Raw genomic sequence first — 26,966 nt, 5'->3', positions numbered from 1 at the left:
CGTTGCTGGTCTATAGAAAATGTTGAAAGTGTTTCCACATACCCTATCCCCCTCTTTTTTTAAATTATTTCATTGACATTTCTTGTCCGTATGGTGTAATGGGCGTTCCCACACTTGCATTTGCCCCCCGGGATTTCGCCTCCTTCTGCTTTTGATGTTTTGTTACCGTACAATCTTTTTTATTTACAATTTACCATTGTTAATGAGAAGCAAATAAATATGAATTTTAAATTCAATTTCCATCTTTCCAGACGAAAGGACACGGAGTGAGCGTTTTTGTTCAGCTACACTAGGGCCCATTTAACACATTTTACACGTACTTGGACCTTATGGAAGATGCTCAAAGATAGAGGACACGCGGGCCCCTGTGCCCCCTCCCCATAGCCCCCCCCCCCCCTCCCCTTCTCTGGGTCCATCTCTGAAACAGCTTCGCAGCCGTATCAAGTGGAAACGTGTGGAGAAAACCACCCCTGGGCTTTAATAAAGAGAACTATGAGGGCGGAAGTTCACTCTTGGCAAAGTGTGTCCATACTTGGGGGAAGCCAAACTGGTAGTTTTTTTCAAAGATGATAAGAATTATTATCCATTTAATGAAACCGATTCCTACCCTAGAAGCAGTGTTTCTAAATTAAAACAAATTAAAACAAAATGAAAAGATCCGAGTTCTCACTAATTTCACCATCAGTTTCCCTTTCTCTGTCTTGTGCTAACTACATGTACATACTAACTGTTCTAGTGATCATGAAAATTACGTTACTTCAAAAATATTTTACTTATTCTATATTTTGTTTGTTCAATTTATTTGTTTATTTTATGATGACATCAAAACCTTCTACAAACACTTTGTGTTTTGGGTCATACTACCGCTATATCAAAGGAGTCGCCACCTACCCCCCCCCCCCCATCCCTCCCCCAACACACACACACATGACACACTCAAGCCCTTTAACTCTTCATACAATCTCTATATTCTGAGTGTAATTGCAGATTATTCAAAACTACTTATCAACAGTCATCATTACCAGCATGTCAATTAATTAGTAACTAGGCTGCAAACGGCATGGAAAAAGCACCTGCCGAACAAAACACTTCCACCTTTAACCTTGCGCGCAATTAAGAGAAGACACAAACAACAGATCTCCCTCTGTTTATCATTTCATTGCATGCAATAAGGTCGACTGGCATATCCATGGCTAATTAGACTTAACTTTATTTCCCTTTGTCTGGGTTGAATGATTCAACGGAAACGGGGAGGGGGTTAGACTCCCCTTCCCAGACGTTCAGTGTGTGTAAAGCTACGTGACCATAATCGTGAAGGAACGCTTGCGGTACCGAGTCCTTCAAACGCCGTTCTCATGTTCTCATGTAGAACATAGCACTAATGTTTGGTCAGGGGCGTATCCAGGGGCGTATCCAGGGGCCATACGTACCTTTAGTCACACGTCTAAGCTGGTTGCCCCTCCTTCCCTCCAGGCCCTTTCTATTTGTCTTTGTTTATTGTTATTCTTGATTTTGGATCTTTAATAAGCTTCATAATTTGTTGTTGATGTTCTATATTTTGTTCTATTTGTCTTTGTTGTTGTTGTTATTCTTGCTTTTCAGATCTTTAATAAGCTTGAAAAATTTGCGGGTGGGGGGGGGGGGGGGGGAGGGGGGTCTCAGGTAAGATATTCTATATTCTAGATATTGCGCTTCCCAGAGGAGGCTATTAGAACAACCATTAGACCTCCTTTTCTTCCTGTCTGTGTCTGAATATTTGTGCATGAAGTTAATGAACCACTATATACCACGATACCACCTCTCTCAACTTATATTCTATACCCATCCTACATATCCCATTAAACCTATTAACTCCTCTCTCCCCCATCCCCCCAATATATATATATATATATATATATATATATATATATATATATATATATATATATATATATATATATATATATATATGATATAATAATAATAATAATAAATACCAATATGCCTGATATCCTTCCTCAGTCCCATGGCCCCTTTTCTTTTCTCTTTTCCTTCCAAAATGTTAACGTTAAAGATAAAGTTGAGTTCTGGTCATGCGATTGCATTGTGAAAGAAAAGGTGTGGAATGGATCAGAAAAAGTTGACCATGTAGCATGTAAGTATTGGTGTGTACTGCAAGGTTCTGGAGCCATCAAAATCATAACAAATTTGGCCCAGTCTTGGTAAAGTAACAAGCACTGTACATAGAAAGATGTATATGGGACTACACAGATGGTGTCGGGGCTACCAACCTTGATTTCCTTATCTTTCTATGCTCATTACTCAGCCAGTATACATTTTCTACCAAAATTGTTAGGCCAATGACATTTATTTGTAATCTTGAACATTCAGTGTAAGTTTCGTTTGATTCTGTGAGAATTAATTTCCTTTTTTTAAAACCAGAACTCAAGTTTATCTTTAAGCACTTCTACTTGTACCATGGAGTTTTATAGCTCTAGTTATGCGCTTGTACAGGAGATTTCCAAATCAATATGTGCAGCGTCGGGGAACCAGTTGCTCACCATAACACCAGTCATTCATATAAGTGCCAATTTTTGTAATTTTGTAATTAGAAATGAACCGTTCCTAGGCAACCTCATTTTTTCATCCTAACCACCGATATCTTGTAAAGTCATCAAAATGACTAATCCTGCAGTTTCTAGAAGGCAAGCCCTTTTCTAGAAATAAAATCCTGTGTACGCCCACTTTCAGTGTAGCCGAATATGGTTAATACACGTTGCAAAGAATAATGACAGTAATAACAGTTCGAACTATACTGGCATTATATATATTTATTTCACATATAACAATATACTTATATATTTCAAAATAACACATTATAACTTTGAAATTGCATTGTATTATAATAGCATTGTCATCATAATCTTTCACTTAAAAAGGTGCAAACATTTGTTATTTGGGATTAAGTGTGTCAGTTGTGTGGGTGGCTACACCGCGACGATTTAGATGACTAATTGAGGACATCGAGACCTAGGCATTAAAACCACCCTACGACCTGACTCACATAACATTTTTGAAATGGAATTACAATACACTGTTAAAGCAAGTCGGGTAAAATTATTCAGTAAAAGAGGGTAGTTCTGTCGACAATAATTATGTTGACAAAATAATGACATAACTTGAGACCAGATTGTTCAACTTATCACAATGGTTGTAATCATCCCACTTATTATACATGGACACATGAGTTTTATTCTGAAAGGGTGGAAAGTTTTCACCTCACAAGGGGCAAACTAGGTGCACTGTAGGGGTGCGAAGATGCACCCATAAGGGTGCAAAAGGTTTCATCCTGTAGCTGTAACCATGATAACTGGGTGCATTGTTTCACCCCTAAACGTGCAATGTCTACCTCAGTCACACCGACAAGACGGACTCCAAACCGACAACCCCCCCCCCCCCCCGAACAAAAACTTACATTTATACCAATGGCGAGAACGATGCCGGTGTGGATTTGGTATGGCGGTGTGACTGAGATTTAAAAAAAAATCCTGGTGTTGTATTAGTATGAACAAACCTTTTTCAAAGTTGTCATTTGTTTCATACCTCAAGCAAACCAACAAGAACGACACCATGCCGACAACGGACCGATCAAACATTCCATTACACATGGCAAAGAGTAAGACAGTTTGAGTCGGTATGGAGTCGGTTTGGAGTCGGTATGGAGTCGGTTTGGAGTCTGTTTGGAGTCGGTATGGAGTCGGTATGGAGTCGGTGTGAAGTCGGTGTGGAGTCAGTGGAGTCGGTTTGGAGTCGGTATGGAGTCGGTATGGAGTCGGTGTGCAGTCGGTGTGAAGTTTATGTGGAGTCATTGTGGAGTCGGTTTGGAGTAGGTTTGAGGTCGGCGTGGAGTCGGTTTTGCGGTGTGACTGATGTGTAAGTGGCAACTTAAAGTGTCGTATATACGAATGTTTTGCTTTAATATTAAAATCTCTTGTCATTTGGCTTACCTACCGGATGGCCGAGCATATTTTAATCTTCCCTGTCCGATTAACCTCCATAATATTACAGTTTAGGACATACACCATTCATAATTCGTTTCACATTGCAATTTTCTAGCATGCAAGTCCCAGATCGATGTGATTATTGTCTGTGATTGACATATATAAATATGTGAAAATGTTGAGGTTGATAATGCTACATAGCACTAATCCAAAAAAACTTGTCATAGATGATTAATCGAAACATCATGTAAATTTGATCAGCTATGACAAGAGAATTGAATCATGATAATTCACATACCAACCGGACTTTGTACTGTTAATATTTAAATCTTTTCCCACTATGTAGTATCATGTTTGTGCGAGTGGCTACGTAAATGATACAATGTAAACGTCAAATGTGTGCATTCATAATATTGACCAAACATGGCTTATCGCCGTGAATTTATAAACGAACGTTTCGCACAACAAATACCTGAATACTCTGCCCTCTCTGAGTGATACATGATACGACGTGTTGCCATAGTGTTATACCCTGTTGTCATTTATCTAACTGACCCGTTTTTTAAAGAGGGATGTGCCGATACCAATATACAATATCGATATAAATGTTACTGTCTGCGTAAAGATTTACTGCAGCTCAATGACCTCCTTCTGGGGGCAAGGAAACGCGCGTGTGGTGCTGGCCCGTCAAATGCTGCCACCTCAATTCTTGTTGCTCAATAAACGACATGTTTGGGACGTAATACTCTTGCGTGAGCGGTGACGTCGTCTCCGATTCATACTCGACGCAGTTTGGATACATATGATGATGGTGTTCGTAAACCTCGTAGCTCGTCGGCATTCCCGCTTGGCAGCCGTCTCCGCAGCTGCGGCGTACTTCCCACCAATCAGAATTCGCCGTGTTGAGCGCACTCGGCTCGCTCACGGACGGGAAGCCAATCATAGCGTCCGATGCTTCGGCGTTGACGACGTCATATCGGTGCTCGGTGTAGTTGCTCGAGTTGCGGCTGCGTGGTGCGTTTTTCCCGTGGTTGGCTTGCGGTGCGCTGGAGGCGACATCGGGCTTGGCTTGCTGCATGTAGTACATGTTAGCGTCGGTGATCACCTGCGGGTTCGAGTCGTCGAGTGTTTCGGATGACGGTTGATGGCAGCAGCAGCAGAAGATCAACGAGGAGATGATGAAGAGAACGGCGGCGACGGCGAAGGCCATGGCGACATGGGTCCCCGTCCATGACAACCAGCCATGACCACTTGACTCCTCTACACTATCAGGTGATTCTGTGACAGGAAAAGACAAAACATAAAACAAATATTAGATAAACATCCATTTCAAACTCTCACGGTATTTATTCTGATTATCTCCTCCAAATGATTCCCAGCTAACGTGTTATTTCCAGCTATTTTGATGGTTTCAAGCTCTGTTATAAAGATTACCAGCCATTTTGTTTAAAGTTTTGACAGAGATCGGTCCCTTCCTGTCAATATAATTATAAATGTTTTAGCAAAAACATGGCCATGCTGGGGGTCATGTCGAAAGTATATCTTGCATTCTCAAATACCGGGGCTCATTTTCGTTTATATTTCATATAAAAGCAGAGTATTCTAATGACATTACTTCCAATTTCTGTATACTGCCATCTGCTACTCACAAAATCGTAATGTGTTGACAGCCATGTCCCATAATGCATCACCATCTGATAAGCGCGCGTGGTGATGCTTTGTAACTTGGGTACATGAACTGGACATCGAGCTATGTACGCCTGCACCAACAGATGGCGCAATTGAAAGTGTATTTCAGCAGTTGTAGCGATGTCGGCAAAATACTCTGCCTTCAAACAATTTTTTGTCAACCCACCCGTAATCCCTTTACAAATATAAGGCGCCACCGAGCTTCTGATTTTAATACTGATTGCATTTGTGATTAATTTGTGATTCAAATGTCTTTTGTACTTTAGACTCACCGTAACATAGTTGAAATGATTCGTCGCTGCCCTCAGGGCAGTGCCATAGGTTATCACACATTAGATGACGATCAATACACATCGAACTTTCTCGGCAGGCGAAGCAGTTGTTCGAATCTGTGCAAAAGAACAAAATAAAAGTAGAAATGTTACAGTTTAATTGCTGAATAATATTGGATTGTTTGTAATGTTCTGTTCAAGTTTATTTCGGTCTTTTCTTCTCTTTACCCCTCATTTCATTCATTCATCTTCTACATTTTTCTCTGTATGGTCTTATTTGTAGTTTTCGTCGTCCTCATCTATTTCAACCTTTAAATTTTTTCTTATTTTCCAAAATCATATTTTATCGTTAATCTATTTATATTTGATTGAGAAAAGCTGCATATACAGTAATATTTAGCATTTGATTCTTGGCTTTCCAACAATTTAATACACACTGTATATGGTTCTTCTCAACTAATTCTCTGCAAATGGTCATAAATCCTTTTTTTCACTGACGTCTCCATTGACGTGAGTAACATTATCATATTCAAGGTGATAATTTTGGTCTATTCTTTTCAATAAGGTTTATCGTAAATTGGTAATGTATGACAATCCCTCACTATCGCCATTATCATAGCAATCATGATCGTGTGTAGTCGTCAAAACTGAAATCACCCAAAACAAATTTGAATAAGTCATGAAAATCAAATATAAGATTGTCCCTTGCTTACTCGTCAAACAAATAAACCAAGAAATCATTTGGGAGCTGTCTAAGTATAAAGTCCAAGACATAATGAAAAGAGTGCATTTTTATATTGACATAGATATCATTGCTATATAATAATGAATTAGTGCGTATGAATCGGTCACAACGGTTTGATGCCGAATATATGCGTGTGCCTTTCTCCTATTTGCAGATTTCGTGCAAACAAATCGTTCATGCATTTCCATTCGTGGTATTACTTTATAATTAATTCATCATCATCATCATCATTACCATCTTTATCATGATCATCACCACAATCTTCTTCATCATCATCATAATCATCATCATCAGTATATTCCTCGACTTACCACTTATGTCAGCGGCACTAGTGGGACTATAGCCGAAATGAAAGATAGCGAAGCCCCGATTTTCGTCGTCTTCGCCATTATCTACATAATACTCATCACATTCACAATCACCATTGTTGTCGTCATTATCGCAATTATCACCACATCGTCATCATCATATTCAACATCATCATAATCATCATCATAATCATTATCATCATCATCTTCTTCTTCTTCTTCTTCTTCTTCTTCTTCTTCATCATCATCAATGTCACAACTTACCACTTGCGTCAGCGGCACTGGTGGGCACATAGCTGACGTACGAGATGGCGAAGCCCTGATTGTCCGACGTGACGTCATCGGTGATGAACCTGACGGTGACCTCGTTGCTGCTGGAATGCATGGTCCTGTACTGACGGGGCAGTGATCCACACAGCCCGTAGAGACGGCCCGTCAACATGGGGCTTGAGATAGTCGTTCCATCGTAGACCAAGACTTCATCCTGCAATAATTAATATCCATAATAAGAAGAGTTATAATGGCGATCAGATATTTTTTTTTTAAATATTCCAAAATATTTTAATGATGTTGTGTTAAAGCTTTTACAAATTATTGTATATACATGTATATATATATTGGTTGGTATGTTCTAAAACATAACAAATATGCAACTCAAAAGCTGAAACTGTTTTGGAATCACATCTAAAATTCATATAATTTAATTACGTTGATCTGACATTCGTCAATACAGAGTGAGAATATATGATTAAGTTATACATGTATAATAATTTCGTATATATATTTGTTTAACAATACAATGTCAAAAGCTTATTCTTAATGATTAATTCATTGTCATAAAATATGGTGGATTGAACTGGCCCTGACTAGCCCTTGCTCTTTCTTGACTCCATTTTAATATGCTGCAGTTCAATGTATGTTCAAAATTTTGGGAACGAATGAATGAATGATTGTTTTTTGTTTGTTCCTTTGCACTTTTCTGAGACCCATGTGTCAAGCTTTTATGTCTATCTTAGGCCTACTTGCTTCCTTTCTCCAATTTATTTTCTCAATTTTTGAACTTTTATTGCTTGCCTGATTTTCTTCCACAAGTATGCGATTAGAAATTCAAGTTTAAGAGAAAACAAAATCCAACAAACAGCATACAGGATATAAGGTGAAGAAGAAAAAAAATCAGATCTATTTAATTGAAAAGTAACATACGCAACATCCTGGTAGACCTAATTGTATCATTATGCATGAAAATGCAAACATGTCTACTCTTCGTCCTCTTGTCAAATATAGTAGCTAATTCAGTCACTCTTTCAGGCAGTAACAATAGATGGCGCCATTCAACAAAGCGCGTGTAAACAAAACGAGTAGCTGTCAGTTCCAACAAGAATACACACTCTCTTTTCATCAAACACGTCGTCAAATCTTGACCTTGTCAAATTCGTTTCCGTTTCGATTTTCCATTCTTTTCGACATGGCTCCAGTTCAAATACGGTCCAAAGTTGAATGTAAACAGAGAGGTCTTTTGAGAAAGTCGTTCTCTCTCTCTCTTTCTCTCTCTCTTTCTTTCTCTGTCTCCTTCTTTGATAATGATGTCATTTCTAAGTTACCCAGGACTGCAAACAATTTTTGTAGTTCGTAGCACTAAAATGTTTGCTCTGAGGAATTGTGGTCTAAGTCATATTGAATGTATTTTTCCATTCATTATCAGCTGTAACAATAGACATGGGTGACTATACGCTCTGTTAACTAGGATGAAGGTGAAATATCACGTAGACCTAAAGATTTCAAGAAAGATCTTCTTTCAAAACTCCTATCAATGCGGATAAAACTTATATCGCAGAATCGATGTTACAAAAAATACAATATTGTAACGATCCGCTCCGCGGTCGTGACGTAACAAAGAGGACTAACTTAAATGATTGTTGTTTTCAAGCGCGTCATCATACACCGACGCACAATGTTTACGTTAATAATTTGCATACGAGTGATTGACATTCGGATATTTTATTGAGATGCTTAAAGATGTTAAACTGTAATTGTTTATAAGTATATCACATGAATTTGGAAGGAAAGTTGTTTAGACAATGTGACTTGTTAATATTTACTGCAACTGATATGTCATTCAGAGTGTTGTATTTAATTAATGGTAAAATAAGAGATTTACTTAGATATTTTGCTCTGAACTAGCACAGTCTTCATGTTAAGTCCATTTTCGCTGCGCGCGTACTTTCCAAGATCGCTTAGCGCATCGATTTCCCCCACGTCCGCATTATGCCTTTATAACCCGTAACATTTCTAAAACTCGAGAGTTGGTATTTGGTCCTCGTCGGGGCAACATATAATTTAGCTCTCCTGGAAATCCCCCCCCCCCCCCCGAATTAAGGACTTGAGTTGGAATTGGACGCTCGTCGGAATCAGAACTATTAGTCTCTCCCTGGAAATCCCCCCCCCCTCCCCCCCCCCCCCCCCTAAGGAATTGTCTTGGAATTGGGCGCTCGTCGGAACTGGTACCACACATAAGATCTCTCTCCCTCCCTGGAATATAAGGGTACACAAGGAAGTCTACGCTGGAATTAAGATGCTGGAATTAATGAACCACTATTATTAAGATGCAGGAATATTCTAAGTCCACCTCTCCCCGGCCCCTATGATGCTATGGAATTAAACTAAGACGGAAAACTCCCAAGTCCCATAAATCCCAATGAATCATTGCCCTTCACTTTTTACATGTATTCGAATATAATAACGACAATCGTATAAATTTATTAAGTATAACTATGAGCACAAGGTATTTGTGACAGTGGTGATATAAAGATGTAAATATTTGAAGTACATGCATTAATAAAAATTGACCATTTTCTTTTGTCTTGAAACTGAAATTATGAGTCTATAAACACTTTGTCTTTCTTCTTGACTGGTACTCCTTCATAGTCGTATATTTCGACGAAACGAACGTAAATAATATTGTAGCTTCCCCCGTCTTTCCTCAAATAAAAGATAAGATCTAATTACTCTAACCGCTCGGACATTATAAATAATGTCGGCTGACGAATATCCTGACAGATATAAAGAATCAGTTTCCCCAGCTGGGAAAGAGAATAATCCCGACGTAGAGGTCGAGGTTGGAGACGGAGGCGGGGGCGGCCGCCACAAATTTGGTGTCAGAAGTGGGATTCTTAATATGGCGGAGGTACCAAAGTCTAAGAAAGAAATAGATGAGCTAAGTTGCTCCTCAGATGAGACAATGTCTAGTACAAAAAGTTCAAAGAAAAAGAAGAGTAGGTCAGAGAAATTACAAAGTCGGATATTAAGTCAACTAACGAAGTTAATGGGGCAAATGATGAAGTTGACAAAGAAACCTAGGAAGAGGAGTGTTGGCTCAGACTCCTCCACGGAAGAACTATCTGATTCTTCAGATGATGAAGTGGAATTCAACTCCAAACCAAATAGACGACTGGAAGGAATGAAAGTCCAAAATAGAGACGAGGAAGGAATATCTCATGTCGAAGAATCAAAGACGAGGAAACTTAATGAAGAAACTAACCAGATGGAAACACAAAAGAAGAATGATGATATTCGCTATGCCAAAGAAGATAGAATTCGGGAAACTACTCATCGACCACTGATCATGCCGGACAAGTATGATGGAAGTACCGACTGGAAAGACTACGCCTCGCATTTTGAATCTTGTTGCGAAATCAACAACTGGAAAGATGAGGAATCTGCCAAGTATCTAGCTGCTAGCTTGAGAGGTCAAGCTCTGAGATTACTAGAAGAACAAAGAGGCACCAAGTGGAACTTTGAAGAAATAAAGAGTAAACTGTCATTCAGGTTCTCTTCTGCCAAACAGGCGGAAAGCTATTTGTTGGAACTTAGGAATCGTAAGCGACGTCAAGGAGAATCACTTCAGGAACTAGGACGTCATATTAGGGAACTAACTGATAAGGCATATCCAAACTTTGAAAGTCAAGGGGTCGATAGACTAGCTAGGATTCATTTTACTGATGCTATTCGTAGTAGTGAGATTCGTATGGGAATATTTCATGCTAAGGCAACAAGCTTAGATGAGGTAATTCAAGCAGCAATAACCACTGAGACATTTCTACAGACGGAGACTGAGAGGAATGGATGGAAGGTTAAGCCTACTTACAATAGAGGAATCGGCTCTGAAGTGGATCTAGAGAAGATGATCAAAGATGAAGTCAACAAAGTCCTAGGCCAAGCTATGGAAAGTCAACCTAACAAGGAAAGATGTCAGGGATATGTGAAGAAACCAGGAACTAATCAAAGACCAAGCCAAACAGCGCATGAAGGAAGATTTGATGTGAAAACCCAAACATGTTTCTATTGTGAGAAACCTGGCCATTTCGCAAGAGAATGCCGTGAGAAACAAATGGATCGAAGAGGAAGGAACTATCCAAGTGATGAATCTAACTGGTCAAGACAAAGATACCAGCGTCAGTCAAACGACAAGTGGTCGCCCCAAAGGGTCGTGGCGCGGCCAATCGTCCAAAATTAATTGAGACCCAAACTAGCAAAACAAAGACAAGTTTCATACCCAGTATAAATCAAAATGTTGATGGTCTTTATGTTCCAGTGCACATTCAGGACAAGGAATACAAATTTCTAGTTGATACTGGTGCTTCAGATTCTTACATTTCTAGACGATCATATGAACAATTAGATGAAAAAGATAGACCCCCTCTGCAACATCGTAGCATAAGTGCACAGTTAGCAGATGGTTCACCATTAGCCATTTATGGAGCAATAACTCATGAGATGAAGATAGGACCAAATAAAGGAGTAATTACAGTTTTGGTAGCAGATGTGAGTAGTGATGGAATCCTCGGCTTGGACAATCTAACAAGAATGGGGGCTAGCATTGATCTGACTAATTTCCAACTCACCACAAAATGGGGCAAAGTAGAGTGCAAGAATGAAAGTGGAGAAAGACTATCCTGCCGCATAACTGCGTCAGAAACTACTACAATCCCCGCAGGACATGAAGCTGTAATACTTGGATCAATAAAGGAAGGAGATCGAATTAAATCTAACACCCTAGGTTTAATAGAGGCTGGAAATGTTCAACAACAATTAGTGAAGAAAGGACTCATTACAGCTAGAACTCTAATCAAGACAGGGGAGGAGTTAGTGCCTGTTAGAGTATTCAACCCATCTACTTCCAACAAAGTAATAAAGAAGAACACACCAATCGCTATGATGACCGTTATAGATACAAGTGAAGTACAGGAAGTCCCCAAGTACACCACTGTTGGTGATGGAAAAGTTCCGGAACATTTGAGGGATTTGCTAAAGAGAAGTACAGAAGGAATACCAGATCAGTATCGCCAAGACGTGGCAAAGTTATTGACGGAATTTCAGGATGTATTCTCAAGAGGAGATGATGATATTGGAAGGACTAATTTGGTACAACACAAGATAGATACTGGAACTCAGCGACCAATAATTAGACAACGACCACGCAAGCACCCTTTTGGGCAGAGAGACGAAATCAAGGAGCAAGTGGAAGGGCTACTACAGAAAGATCTTATTGAACCAACTGATAGTCCATGGGCTTCAAACATTGTACTCGTAAAGAAAAAGGACGGAACTCAGAGATTTTGCGTGGATTATCGGCAACTGAATGCTGCCACGATCAAGGACGCCTACCCCCTACCTCGTATAGACGAAACATTGGATGCTTTGTCAGGAGCGCAGTGGTTTTCAACCCTGGACTTGGCAAGTGGATACTGGCAAGTAGGCTTAAGCAAAGATGCTAAGGAAAAATCAGCTTTCGTAGCTGATGGTGGACTCTACTCATGGAACGTGATGCCTTTTGGACTTTGTAACGCCCCAGCCACTTTTGAGAGATTAATGGATAAAGTACTAACCGGATTGCATTGGGAGACATTACTTGTCTACTTAGATGATTTGATTATCTTTGGTAAATCGATACCAGAGGAACTTTCACGGTTACGTCAAGTATTCTATAGACTACGACAAGCCAACTTAAAGTTAAAACCAAAGAAATGCTTTCTGTTCAGGAAGAAGGTGTCCTATCTCGGACACGAAGTATCAAGCAAGGGAGTCTCAACACAGCCAGAGAAGGTTGAGTCTGTAAAAACATGGCCGACGCCGAAAAATGTGACGGAAGTTAGAAGTTTTCTCGGTCTTGCATCCTACTACAGACGTTTTGTTGAAGGTTTTGCTAGTATAGCCAAACCTCTTCATCAACTCACGGAAAAGCGCCGTGCCGGACAGTTCGAATGGAGCTCTGTCTGTCAGGATGCGTTTGAAGAGTTGAAAAGAAGATTGATTACTGCACCTATTCTGGGATACCCGAATACGGAAGGTGCATTCATTCTTGACACAGACGCCAGTAAGGATGGGATTGGAGGAGTGTTGTCACAAGTACAAGATGGAAAGGAAAGAGTAATTGCATATGGAAGTAAAGTGCTAAGTAAGGCAGAACGGAACTACTGCGTTACAAGAAGGGAACTACTTGCAGTTGTCGTTTACTTGAAGCATTTCAGACAATATCTCTACGGTCGACATGTAACGGTGAGAACGGATCACGGAGCTTTAAGGTGGCTAACGAATTTCAAAAACCCTGAAGGACAGCTGGCAAGATGGCTTGAGGTCATCGCAGCTTATGATATAGAGATCATTCACAGGGCTGGTAGAAGTCATGGAAATGCAGATGCATTGTCGAGAAGACCATGTGGCCAGTGTGGAAGAGGACTGGAGTGCGAGTTCAAGGTCAAGGAGGAAGAAACAGCCAAAGCCCGTGTAATAATGATGACAAATGAGAAGAGACTGCCTGAGATGAGGAAAGATCAACTAGACGACCCAAATATAAAGCCTGTGCTAGAGGCTATGGAAATGAAGACCAGACCACCAAAGGAAGAAGTTTCCGCAATGTCTAAGAAAGTTAAAGTCTTGTTAGAGCATTGGGAACAACTTGAAATCAGAGATGGAATACTCTACCGTAGATGGGAATCAATAGATGGCAAAGAAGTGAAGTGGCGACTAGTATTACCTGGAAGGAAAATAGATGAAGTTTTGAAAGAACTTCATGGTAGTGCTTTAGCTGGTCATTTGGGAGCAACTAAGACACTGAAGAGTAGTCAGATGAGATACTACTGGGTAGGAATGAAGGCAGATGTGAGGTCTTTCATCCGTAAATGTGAATCTTGTGCTCGACGGAAGTCAGCTGGTAAGAAGAGACGAGCACCTCTACAGCAGAGAAGAAGTGGAAGTCCGATGGAACGGATCGCTCTTGATATACTAGGACCTTTGCCAGAGACGAATGACGGAAACAAGTACATAATGGTAGTAGCCGATTACTACACTAAGTTCGTAGAAGCTTATCCCATACCTAATGAGAAAGCAAGTACTGTGGCACCCAAACTAGTTGAAGAGTTTATATGTAGATACGGGGTTCCAACTGAGATTCACACAGACCAAGGAAGGAACTTTGAGTCACAGTTGTTCAAAGAAGTTTGCCAGATCTTGGGAATAAAGAAGACAAGGACGACGGCATATAACCCTAAATCAGACGGTATGATTGAACGCTTCAACAGAACATTGCTCGATATGCTTGTTACGCTAATAGAGCCTGGAAAGAATCAGCGAGATTGGGACAAGTATGTACACATAGCTACAACGGCACACAGAAGTTCAGTTCATGAGACAATAGGAGAAACGCCAAACATGATGATGTTCGGAAGAGAACTGAAAATGCTTTCAGATCAGTACATGATCCAACCAGATATGGAAGTTGGAACAGACTACGTCGAGGAACTACGAGACAGGATGGATAAAGTCTATACAAAGATTACTGAGCACAGTCAGAAGAATCTCCGAAGACAGAAGAGAAACTACGACAAGAAGATTGCTGGAAGTAGTTACGAGGAAGGAAATTTCGTTTGGTTACGAAATAATCAGAGACACAAAGGCATCAGTCCCAAACTAAGTTACAGATGGAATGGCCCATTCAAGATTAAGACGAAGCTGTCTGATGTGACATACAGAATCCAAAAGAGCCCTGGAACCAAGATGAAGGTTGTACACTTTGACCGTTTGAAACCTTGTGAAGGAGACGAGCCAATGGAATGGAAGACAGCTCATACTAGACGGGAAGACGCTGGAAGTGATGCCAGAGAGATGGAGTCCAACTCTGAAGAGGTTGATCAAGATTCAACGCCTGACGTGACTGTAAATAGAAGACAAGAAGATACTCGACGCTATCCACTGAGGAATAGAAGACCCGCACATTTCTTTTATTAGAAATGGTTTTGTGGAAATAAAGTTTAGAATAATATTTGTTTTACTTTGGATCTGTTTCCTTCTCCTCTTTCCTTCTCTATAACTTTCTATCTCACTTCTTTCTTTCTTCTATTCAACTCTGTTTTCTCATCTATATCTCTTTCTTATACAGATTCCATTGCTTGTATTGTATATAAATGAACATTATTGACATTGTAACGCCACTGAGTAGATTTAAGAATTAGAATTTATTTGTAATAGGTAATCTAGGGCGATGAAAATTTAAGAATATAAGTGCACGTTCCATGTTGCATAGGAACAAAGAATTGACATGTTTTGGAAGAAAAGCAGATGTCTTATGTTGTAGATGTATATTTGATTGATGCTGGTGTTGATAGAGAGATTGTGAGGTAACAGAGAAGGAGAAGAAAAGTGGGCAAAATAAGACAAGTGTTTTCTTCCAAATGTCACCTACCTTATTGGTAATAATATTGAGTAAAGATATTTTTGGTTTGTATACATGTATATACTTGCAATCGAATTTAGACAAGGTTGCATTGTAACAAGGTTATCGCCCAGGAAAACCTAATGTTTTAAATGCGAGGACGCATTTTGTAAGGAGGAGGGCTGTGTAACGATCCGCTCCGCGGTCGTGACGTAACAAAGAGGACTAACTTAAATGATTGTTGTTTTCAAGCGCGTCATCATACACCGACGCACAATGTTTACGTTAATAATTTGCATACGAGTGATTGACATTCGGATATTTTATTGAGATGCTTAAAGATGTTAAACTGTAATTGTTTATAAGTATATCACATGAATTTGGAAGGAAAGTTGTTTAGACAATGTGACTTGTTAATATTTACTGCAACTGATATGTCATTCAGAGTGTTGTATTTAATTAATGGTAAAATAAGAGATTTACTTAGATATTTTGCTCTGAACTAGCACAGTCTTCATGTTAAGTCCATTTTCGCTGCGCGCGTACTTTCCAAGATCGCTTAGCGCATCGATTTCCCCCACGTCCGCATTATGCCTTTATAACCCGTAACATTTCTAAAACTCGAGAGTTGGTATTTGGTCCTCGTCGGGGCAACATATAATTTAGCTCTCCTGGAAATCCCCCCCCCCCCCCGAATTAAGGACTTGAGTTGGAATTGGACGCTCGTCGGAATCAGAACTATTAGTCTCTCCCTGGAAATCCCCCCCCCCCCCCACCTAAGGAATTGTCTTGGAATTGGGCGCTCGTCGGAACTGGTACCACACATAAGATCTCTCTCCCTCCCTGGAATATAAGGGTACACAAGGAAGTCTACGCTGGAATTAAGATGCTGGAATTAATGAACCACTATTATTAAGATGCAGGAATATTCTAAGTCCACCTCTCCCCCTATGATGCTATGGAATTAAACTAAGACGGAAAACTCCCAAGTCCCATAAATCCCAATGAATCATTGCCCTTCACTTTTTACATGTATTCGAATATAATAACGACAATCGTATAAATTTATTAAGTATAACTATGAGCACAAGGTATTTGTGACAGTGGTGATATAAAGATGTAAATATTTGAAGTACATGCATTAATAAAAATTGACCATTTTCTTTTGTCTTGAAACTGAAATTATGAGTCTATAAACACTTTGTCTTTCTTCTTGACTGGTACTCCTTCATAGTCGTATATTTCGACGAAACGAACGTAAATAATATTGTAGCTTCCCCCGTCTTTCCTCAAATAAAAGATAAGATCTAATTACTCTAACCGCTCGGACATTATAAATAATGTCGGCTGACGAATATCCTGACAGATATAAAGAATCAGTTTCCCCAGCTGGGAAAGAGAATAATCCCGACGTAGAGGTCGAGGTTGGAGACGGAGGCGGGGGCGGCCGCCACAATATGATGTACTTTACAAAAGGGATATTAAACATATCTGTAAAGTTCAATCAACATTTTAATGATTTAGCATTTTCTTCTTTCTTTTTTGAAAGCCTACTTGTTCTCCATCACATCAGTTTGATTCTGTTTTCTTAAAAGTATCAGGTAGAAAAGATTGAGACCTAAAACATTGAATTCCACCTTTGGCAGTACATGTCCATTTATTTTGGAGAAACTCTTTTGACATAACTTTTTTGTACATAGGCTATTTAATTACAGCCCGAGTGCATATTTCTCCAGCACTAAATTTAAAACAAAGCCAAAATGTTTTTATTTGCCAAAAACAACCTGAGGGAATAATTCCCGTTTGCTCATAGTTATAATTATTACATCGTTATTATCATCTCACCTGAAAGCAATTCACCGAGTCGGTAATGTCGAATCGGTCGAACCTGAGGAAGAGTCGTTTCCCCGGCGCGACGCTAATCGTCACCTGGCAATCCTTGTTGTCGGCATAGTGCGTGGTACCCAGGTGCGAAATGATGCGGCCGTTGCTATGGTGGGCGAGATGATTGCATTTGCCGTTGACCTCTCGTTGCAAGAATGCTTTGAGAAAATAGGGATAAAAAAATGGATTCAATAATAATAATAATGTTAATTAGATGCTGATGTTTGTTATAATCAAGATACTGCAGATTGAGGCAAAATCAAAGGTATATAAAGAAACTCTGAGTCTTACACCGCACCGGTATTTTCGACAAATCGCAACAAACAAAAAACAAAAAAATAAATAAATAAACTTTGTTGATAGTTTCTGACTTAGGGGAAGTACCGCTTTAACATTTTTGAATTGTTACATATGTATTAAAATATTTTTAGTAAAAATACCGTATATATATGGAGGAATATTTTCCACTTAGAAATAGGCCTATATATTTGCTGTAGGCCTATCAGGATGAGTATTATATGAAACTGCGATAATAACTAGATTCGTACTTTTCTAGGAGTATCATTAATCTCCGCTTCATTTCGCTTTGTCGGTATGACTTCAGATGCGTTTCCATGCCAACTAATGATTCCGCCAACTGGCGCCAAGTATTATACTTCACTTGTGCATGAAAATGCCTGCAGGGCCTTGGTTTGTATAACGATGATTAATTGCAGAGATGGGGTATCACTTTCAAAATAATTATTTCTATTCTAGTTTTCAATTTCGTAATGACATTGCCTTCAGTAAAATAGGAGATAATTGGAGAAAAATTCTGACTCATGCTTCATGTCTGTCTATTCCTTTAGATGAAAAAAAAAACATTTGATGCATTATCTCCCCAAAACGACAAAAATATTTGTCATGTCGTCAAAGGTTATTGAAGAAAAAAAAAGTGATTCGTGTCCCTTTTCCAGAAATTCACGGATCTGCTGATTATCAAAGTTTATTTTAAAAAAATGATGTGGAGTAACCTAACGTGAACATGCTTGGATTGCACCTTCTTGGAAACAATTCCATCACCACCCCCCTCCGCGAGAATTTAGGAATGACAAATATCCCGGGAGTCGGCAACTCGTATCTGGACAGCGAGGGATGGAATAATTTGTAAATTTTTTTTTCCTATTATGTACAGTTATTTCGAATACAGAATATTTTGATAAAGAAATGGTCTTTTCCTTCCATAGAGTGCCATCATTATCATATATGTATTTGTATGATTGTATGTATTTTGCGTATTAGTTTGTTGTATATATTGTCATTATTTGTAAACACAAAGATGATTCGACACCGACGTCACCCCACCCACACACACACACACACACACACACACACACATCCGGCGAAAGTATTGCATGCATAATACCTTCAGTGGCTGGAAGATAGGGTGACAATGCGAACCACATTTCGATATATCAAAATTACAAATTACATGTAAATATCAAGAAAGTATTTCGACAACCTGCCTCAAACTCACTACTTGGGTTCTTGTTGCACATGACTCGAACAGATAGGTTGACTTCATCGATTTTTGGATTGACCAACGAGCCATAATATGATCTCGTGGTCCTACCGTATCGATTATATGTCATGAGTTCGAGGACCAATTTGTTTAGCCCATATACCAATTACCCGCTGCACTGTCATCTATGAATGGATGAGGGGAATCATTTTCTTTAAGCAATCAATGAATGTTTGGATTACATATTATTCTACGACACATTCCATCTTCTAATGCCTGCTAATCAGCATTAATCGTATTACTACTAATTTTTGTTGCACCAAAGTCTGAGTATTTGCTTGTTTGTTTGTTTTGTGTATCTGTTGCATGATTATCATCATAAAATACTTCACATATTGGATGACATTAGAGTTTTATGGTTAATTTTCATTGAATTTTCACACGCGGTTTGTCATTTCTTTCAATATTCGTTTAGGCCTCTAAGCGCTTAGATTTATTTCATATGAAAACAAAATGCGCTGCTTAAATGGTCAGTAAATCAGTCGAGATGTCATGAATGTGTCTTAATGTAAATTAATGGTTAATGCCTATATTTTATTTTGTATGAAGTCATATAGTTTGCAATAATCATAAAGAGAGTAGGTAAATGTATATCTACAATTGTGTTGTCGTTACTTGTGGTATAGAGCCATGTTTTCATTGAATAGTACTCTGGGAGACTATCGAGAGGGGTTTCTCTTTGTTGGCCTTTACTAATGAGGATTCTGGCACAGCAAGAGATCTAAACCGGCAAAATAATGACCATTCAAGAAACCTGGTCTGCATGAACAGGTGGTATCTATGCACAGGTTATCTTAAATTAAAGATTTGAATGTTACACACTGTTCTAGGAATTCAAAAAGACGTCTCCAATAATGACGTTTATAAACAGGTGATCAAGTTCAGCTTCAGAGATTCAGATTAATTTTATTGGTCCATATTTGGAAATTCAACTGTTAGCATTACATAAAGCACATGAAGAATGTACAATATAAAATAATATACACAAATAGATAATACACAGTAGCAAATGTACAATGACATATTCAAGGGAGAAAGGAAAAAATGGTCTTCACAAACAGGTGGTATCTATTTTAGAGGTTAACTATGACTAAAGGTTTGAATGTTACACACTGTTCAAGGATCACAACAAGATTGCCTCAATAATGGTCTTTATAGACAGGTGATCAAGGGAGAAAAGAAAAACGGGTCTTCACAAACATGTGGTATCTATGTAGAGGTTATCTATAACTAAAGGTTTCAATAATGGCCTTAATAGAGAGGGTGATATTTGAATTGTGGTGTATGAGGCGAGGGCTAGGGCTCCAAGGGGTTCAGCCCAATGTCAATCTTCAGAAAATATCCGCCACCTTTATTATTGGGTATTGATGTGCAATAATTTTTGTGCAGCAAAGTGCCTGAATATCCTTATATTCGGATAGCGAGACTGCCCAACTATATATACCAGCTAATATGATGTGTTATTGTGTTATTAAGTGAATTATGTTGTCGAAATAACGTTTAATTTTATAACGGGTGGAGTTCCGGCAACCGTGTGTCAACTTTATTTGGTGAAAATAGCCCATACGCCTATCATGCATATTCCTTGTAGATCTTTTTATACAGGTGCTGGTCGCCAAAAACGGGTGTTTACTGTATATGGTATGTTTATGTATCTAGACCGGGTACGGTTAATATTCCGAAAGCATCTCTAGAAAGTACAAGCAGGTGCAAATAAATAATAGGTAGCCATGGAGTCATAAGGGCCCTTGACACCAGGTGAGGGCCCGCGCAGCAGCAGGTCGGCTGGACCTGTATAACCAAGACCAAGTACCAACTCCAGAGGCGACTCGAGGATGGTCTAGGCCTCTAGGGCACCGTTGGACCATATAATGAACCTGTCAATCAAGCTGATTGGCGACACTTCTCCTTTTGTTCCTCTCAAGGATCTAGGATAATAATCATGGACAACAATGCGAACTACGACGAAACGCGCGAAAGGCCTATCGAGAACCTATTGTCTTCCACGCCCGATCCGCCGGATCAGGTCTTCACCTTTCTTGGGACCACTTCACTGGTCTCTTCACGCGCGCGAATGATCGACATAATACAGTGAGTCATTAGGGGCAATATTTTTTGGGATCCTTCATCTCGACATGTCCATCTCTTTTGTATGAACCGTGAAGTGACAGGGGATTACGAGATGATTAAGAGAGGATTAGGAGAGCATTAGCTCAAAGGAACAGTTAGGCAACAATAACACCGATGACACTAATCATCTATCACAGTTCATAATGTTCCAATTAGAGCATTTTGGGAACTTTATTTCCATGTTGCCTGAGATACTTTGTACTACTTGAGCGATTTACAATCTGTCAGATGTTCTTACTGACCAGAAGGATAAAATTGTTGTAGACATATACAAGGTCGATTTGTTTCAAAACTTCTATGTTTTTGAAGAATGTGCTTGTAGCTATCAATTCTTTTCTGTTAAATATCAACACAAACCAGTAACTTAAATTAATTCTTTCATTGATACACAGTGTTTACTAACCAATTGTAACAAATATAGACGATTGTAAATACATTTAAAGTTATCAAAGACTTAAGACTATATAAGTATATAAGTCAGAAATATAAGTAGCGAGATTTCGTCAATCAATGTTGAAATATATAATTAGGCCTTTGGGTGTGTATCCATAAGTGACACAACTTAGATTATTCATTGTCAAAGTATTTATTATTGGAATGAATCACAAACCCATTCGAATAAAGTAATAGAGTTTATTTATCCACACAGATGAACTTTTGTAAAACAGCAACATACCAAACAAACGTATTCCACACAATATTAACTGACACAGACCTCTCTACAAACATTTACGCCTAAAATATCTATATTACATCAAAATATAAAAGCCAATATTGCTACGACACAACTAAGTTGATGTGGCACCTAGGTATGAGAGCTCAATTTTTGTTCTCATTTAAAACATGATTATGATTCAGTATCATCTTTATTAAATCACAAATTTTAAGAGATAATCATCAATGATAACCAGGATTAGAAGACCAACTTGTAAAAATCATGCATTGAAATATTAGCCTATACTTTGCTTGGGAATTGAACGTCGCAAACATTCGGTTTAAAATTATCGCCGATGTTTATAACTTCAAAGTGTGCCGATTCATTAAAACGCCTATGAATAATATATGAATATATTGGAAACTCTATCAAATGAAATTTTATATGAAAATCAATCGAGCTATACATAGAACAATAAAGTATACTACGAAGAGCCTAAAGTCATAATACACCACAGAAGCTGATGATGAAATATGGAATGGTCATTAAATGCATTCATTGACCAAGAGAGCACAAGGGAGGTGTCAAAACAAACAAGAAGGAAAATTCTACTTACTTGCATTGTATCCAAAAGCTGATGAAACTATCGCCAAAAAGGTAAGGACTGGAACAGCGAGGCGTGTGGAACTATCGAACACACTTGATCCAAACATTTCTAAAGAAGAATATATCCACGGAGAGAATGAGGGACGAAATCGAATGAGGTATGTTTACCAGCAAAATTCATGCAAACATAACTGACTCTGCATATACACGGAGTTAAAACAGATCGTGAAGTGCAGACGGTAAAATTTATGTTACAAAAATCCAAGTTGACATCGCAGGCGCCAAATCGTGATCTGAGAGCGAAGCTGGTGCGCAGAGTTGGTTTTTATATGTGTGAGGCTATGAATGGTCATCTTTTTGTCAAGTATCCTGCTGGCCTTTTCATCTCGCTTTTGAATGGTCGAGGGACAAGGGGTGTGGGCAGAGAGAAAAGAGAATGGTCATTATGAAAGGGAAGTCCAGCTGATGAGATTCGCTTGTTTTCTCGACGAATATACTTGAGTCGCACTAATGAGCCCCCGTACACACGGCGAAGGAGACACTTGTGAATGGGTGGTGAATCGCGGGCATTGTTCCACGGACAATGGCTCCATGTCAATCATTCAGGGCCTATTGTTATGGGGTCCGTGATGGGTATGGACACATGCGGCGAGGGGGTTTTGAGGACGATACTTATGTAAATCGTATGCACAAGTAGGGGGTTAACTGAGATCCTTTTCACCCGTAAGTCCGCTTTGAGAGGAAAGGAGACTGCCCCCAGAAAACAAGAGGGAAGGATCGAGAAAGAGAGGGTATACACACACTTGAAGGAGTTTGAAGTATATCTATGCTTCCTGCCTGTCCGTTAACCACACAAAATAAAGATGTATGAAAAGGACTATATAATAGACCCCAAGTTATTTTGACCCATCTTATCATTATTTGTTACCGTTATTTTGTGGTTTTAAAATATAATATGCATTAACTTGCTCTGCAACGCCCTCCTAAATATAAAATTGATTTAAAATTGGTAAACAGTGTAGGTGTATGAAAGCGACTTATTTCTCGAATCACTGGTATGCATCCACACGTTGGTTTTCAGGCCAAGCGAAAATTATCAGCAACGGCGATGAAAAAAGGGGTACTATTTTTCACATTTCTCGAACGCTCGAAAAATGTCGACAAACAAAACAACACAAATTCAAAATTCCACCAAAAAAAGAAAAAGAGAAGTCAAATTTGATGGTGGGATATATAAATAGTATAATGAACCCCGTTTTCTTTTAAGCCCTTGCCTAATAATCTGAAGTGAATAATTATGTCCTAAGCAGTGAAATATTAATTGTAGATAAAATGAATAGGATTTTAGTTTAATAATACTGACGATCCAGGAGACGGGAAAACAACATTGTAATCAAAATGACAAGTAAGATCAAAATTGGTATCTAATTTCTTCACATGTTTTATATTCTGGGGTTCTATCTGTACTAATAACATTATTAACCAAAAATGTTTGAACGAAATCGATTCCAATCTATACCAGATTGTACAGATTACAAAATTGAGATAGACATCGGCAAAATCTTGATAACTAATAAACTGTTGCACTGGTACATGACTTGTATGTACAAGTTTTTTTAATTTTTCACATAATTATTATAGTGCCAGGAATTTGAAAAGAAGGAATACTAATAGTAATATACTTTTCGTCGTCGTTTCACATAATTAGCAGATGGCGAGTAAATTATGCCAATCCATGTTATGCATCTGAGCGTCATCAGATATTCGCGCAAAAATTGCAATGAGTTTTACATGGTATATCATCTAATTTTGAAGCAAAACTTGTCTGAAAGGTGAAAGAAAAATAACACGAGGCGTCTTTAAAACGCTGAAAACCCCAGACTTCTTGTCGTTGTAAACACTGCGCTCGAACACTTGGATCCAAAACACTTGGATACACGAATACTTCAAGTTGCGGGGAGGGGGGGGGGGCAAAAAAGACACCCCCGGGTACTCTCTCTCAAAAAAATATACAATAACATTATCTTGCATAAAAACAATGTATATGCTTTCAAGGGTTAGTGCTTAAAAAACTCAAACGTTCAGCATTCCATAACCGAAATTGTATAGGTCACTATACGCTCGCTAACATAATATAGAAAGCAGTTTAGGCCTACGTAGATACCGTAGACATCCTGTCTCCATGCACGTTGCGCCAAAAACGAGGGGGAGGGGCAGATTTTCCCTCGATTTCCCTCTAAACAGGGGGGAGCCAAAATTATTTCTGGCCCCTCCTTTTTGCAGCGCCTATTCTCTTTACACGCAGAGGGAACAAATCGTTTTTCTAGCTCTGTTGCTCTACTCCCTCGTAATTCATTAGATGCAGTGTTTCTTATATTTATATTTTCAATTTCAATTTCGATTCATAAAACATTACAAATCAATTATAAACATTTACAACATTTTAATAATACATATTGGAAACAGAAGCAATACTTGTACAATAATTGTGGACATCTCAAATGATACTTAGGTATAATGAGTATTTGAATTAACAAGTTCGTAACTACAAACAAAAACTACAAAATAGGGAGAAAAAGGGGGATCCAACAGAGAAGAGAACGGGACAGGACAGTACTTTATATGACAAAGATAGGAGAACACGGTCACAACACAAGGAGTGGACAATGCCCAAAAAAAGCGAGAGATCTGGGGTACAGAAAATAATACAAGAGGATGAGCTGCATGTGGGGTTGAGAAGAATTAGATGAGGAAAGAAAAATGCAAACCCTCTACCACAAGATCCTCGAACGCGCGGGAGGGGAGAGGGGTTCGGAGGCAGGTATTGTTACTCCACGAAAAGGAGAACTCTTTCCCCCTCCCTCCCTCCGCAAGAAAACATGATTAATGACCTATCACTTTGCAGTACAACCCTGTAAAAGTGATTTCGAGATATAGGCCCCAGAGTATTTGCCCCCCCCCCCTCCCCCCCCCCCCCCCCCCCCCCCCAAGCTGGAACGGTTCTGGCGCGCCTGGTTTCAACCACGCCCTCTCCCTTTTCCCCCTCATCACATTTTGATAACATAACAAAAAAACACTGTTGAAAACAGCCATCATGATGCCGCTTTTCAAATTATGTAATTTTCTTTCAAGAACCCTTTCAAATTTTGTTTCCATTTTCTTCCTCATCCACCTCAAGTATTTGCCTCCTTCTTTCCATTTCCGAAAATCCTCATCTCATCAAACTAAAGTCATACCATCCGGCCTTCATCTTCTCATAACAAATGTCGGCCTTTTTCTTTTCATCAGTCTCTTACAATCCATTTCACGCAATGTTGCACTTTTTAGTGAATTGGCAATAGATAAACTTTATGCTTTTTTTTCCACAAATCCAATTATTATGTTTTCTCATTAAGCACCATTAACGCACTGCATTGGAGAGCCGCGGATGAGCTCCAGGCGATTACGTAGTATAGTGGTTTTCGATGACATATGATACCCCGATATTTTGATGATTCCAAAGGAATATAGGAATTAAATAATTAATCAGTCTCGAGTACAATGAGTCTACGAAATCACGCGAAGCGCTCATTAGACTTGCGGTCAGGCTATAGATTTTCATAATTAATTGTGGTTAGTGAAATTATGAAACAAAAGACAAATTCGTAAGACTGTAGCATGGCAATTTTCCAAGGTTTCTCGTGTTAATTATCAGGAAATTTAGAACGCAAAAGAATAAAATCATATTCAAATACTGCAAAGAGAATGTGAAAGAAAATGGAATTGCAGGGGGACATTTGGAGAGAGAGAGAGGGGGAGCGGGAGAGAGGGGGAAAGAGAGAGAGAGAGGGCGAAAGAGAGGGGGAAAGAGAGAGAGAGAGAGAGGGAGAGAAAGAAAGAGAGAGAGAGAGAAAGAGAGAGAGAGATAGAGAGAGACAGAGAGAGGGAGAGAAAGAAAAAAAAAGAGAGAGAAAGAGAGAGAGAAATAATATCAATCTTCAATGAAATTTGAAATAGTACATAAAAAAGATCGGATAGCCACTAAACCACAATAAACTATAGAGAATTTATCGATAGAGGTCAGTATGTAAAAAAAAAACTCGTGGAGATCTCGATGAAAAAAACAAGCCTAGACAATTATAAATTTTGTTGCTGTGGAAACTCTCTACGAAATGGATGAAATCATGCAGAAATCATGAGATAAGTGTGAAGGGTTGTATAATTTCCTTCCAATTTTCTCTAATCATTACCATTTCTTTCTTTCTCTCTTTTTCTCACGTCCCCCCTTTGTCCTTTGTATATGGTGGTGGTGGTGGTGGCCGAAGGGGGGGGGGGGGGGGGTGGAGGGGAGGGGGTACGAGCCCCTTTTTTTGTATACCTGATGTGCACGCCCCTGCATATTATGTTATATATTTATAGATCACATAAATGCAAATATGACGCTTCAAGA

The 26,966-nt window shown here is 39.0% G+C and overlaps 1 protein-coding gene across 1 annotated transcript; it reads right to left on the bottom strand.

Moving 5' to 3' along the window:
- Window positions 1–2,790: 2,790 nt before the first annotated feature.
- Window positions 2,791–23,005, bottom strand: LOC577140. The gene is made up of 5 exons (XM_777389.5): window positions 22,548–23,005; window positions 17,547–17,743; window positions 7,259–7,478; window positions 5,942–6,058; window positions 2,791–5,258 (listed from the first exon to the last, which is right to left on the bottom strand). Exons 1-5 carry the CDS (start codon window positions 22,642–22,644, stop codon window positions 4,618–4,620), a joined length of 1,272 nt encoding a protein of 423 aa, XP_782482.2. The 5' UTR covers window positions 22,645–23,005; the 3' UTR covers window positions 2,791–4,617.
- Window positions 23,006–26,966: the final 3,961 nt, after the last annotated feature.

The sequence above is a fragment of the Strongylocentrotus purpuratus genome, unplaced genomic scaffold, assembly GCF_000002235.5.
Source record: "Strongylocentrotus purpuratus isolate Spur 01 unplaced genomic scaffold, Spur_5.0 spur5_scaffold_8, whole genome shotgun sequence".
Classification (NCBI taxonomy): domain Eukaryota; kingdom Metazoa; phylum Echinodermata; class Echinoidea; order Camarodonta; family Strongylocentrotidae; genus Strongylocentrotus; species Strongylocentrotus purpuratus.
The sequence above is the reverse complement of the archived record's forward strand: the minus strand, read 5'-3'. Positions and strand labels throughout refer to the sequence as shown.

Bases quoted from the DNA above. Each gene is read 5' to 3' on its own strand.
- LOC577140 (XM_777389.5), bottom strand. From the start codon at position 22,644: ATGTTTGGATCAAGTGTGTTCGATAGTTCCACACGCCTCGCTGTTCCA. The intron at 17,744-22,547 runs GTAAGTAGAATT...ATTTTCTCAAAG, and splicing joins AGCTTTTGGATACAATGCAA to CATTCTTGCAACGAGAGGTC. The intron at 6,059-7,258 runs GTAAGTTGTGAC...TCTTTTGCACAG, and splicing joins CAGTGCCGCTGACGCAAGTG to ATTCGAACAACTGCTTCGCC.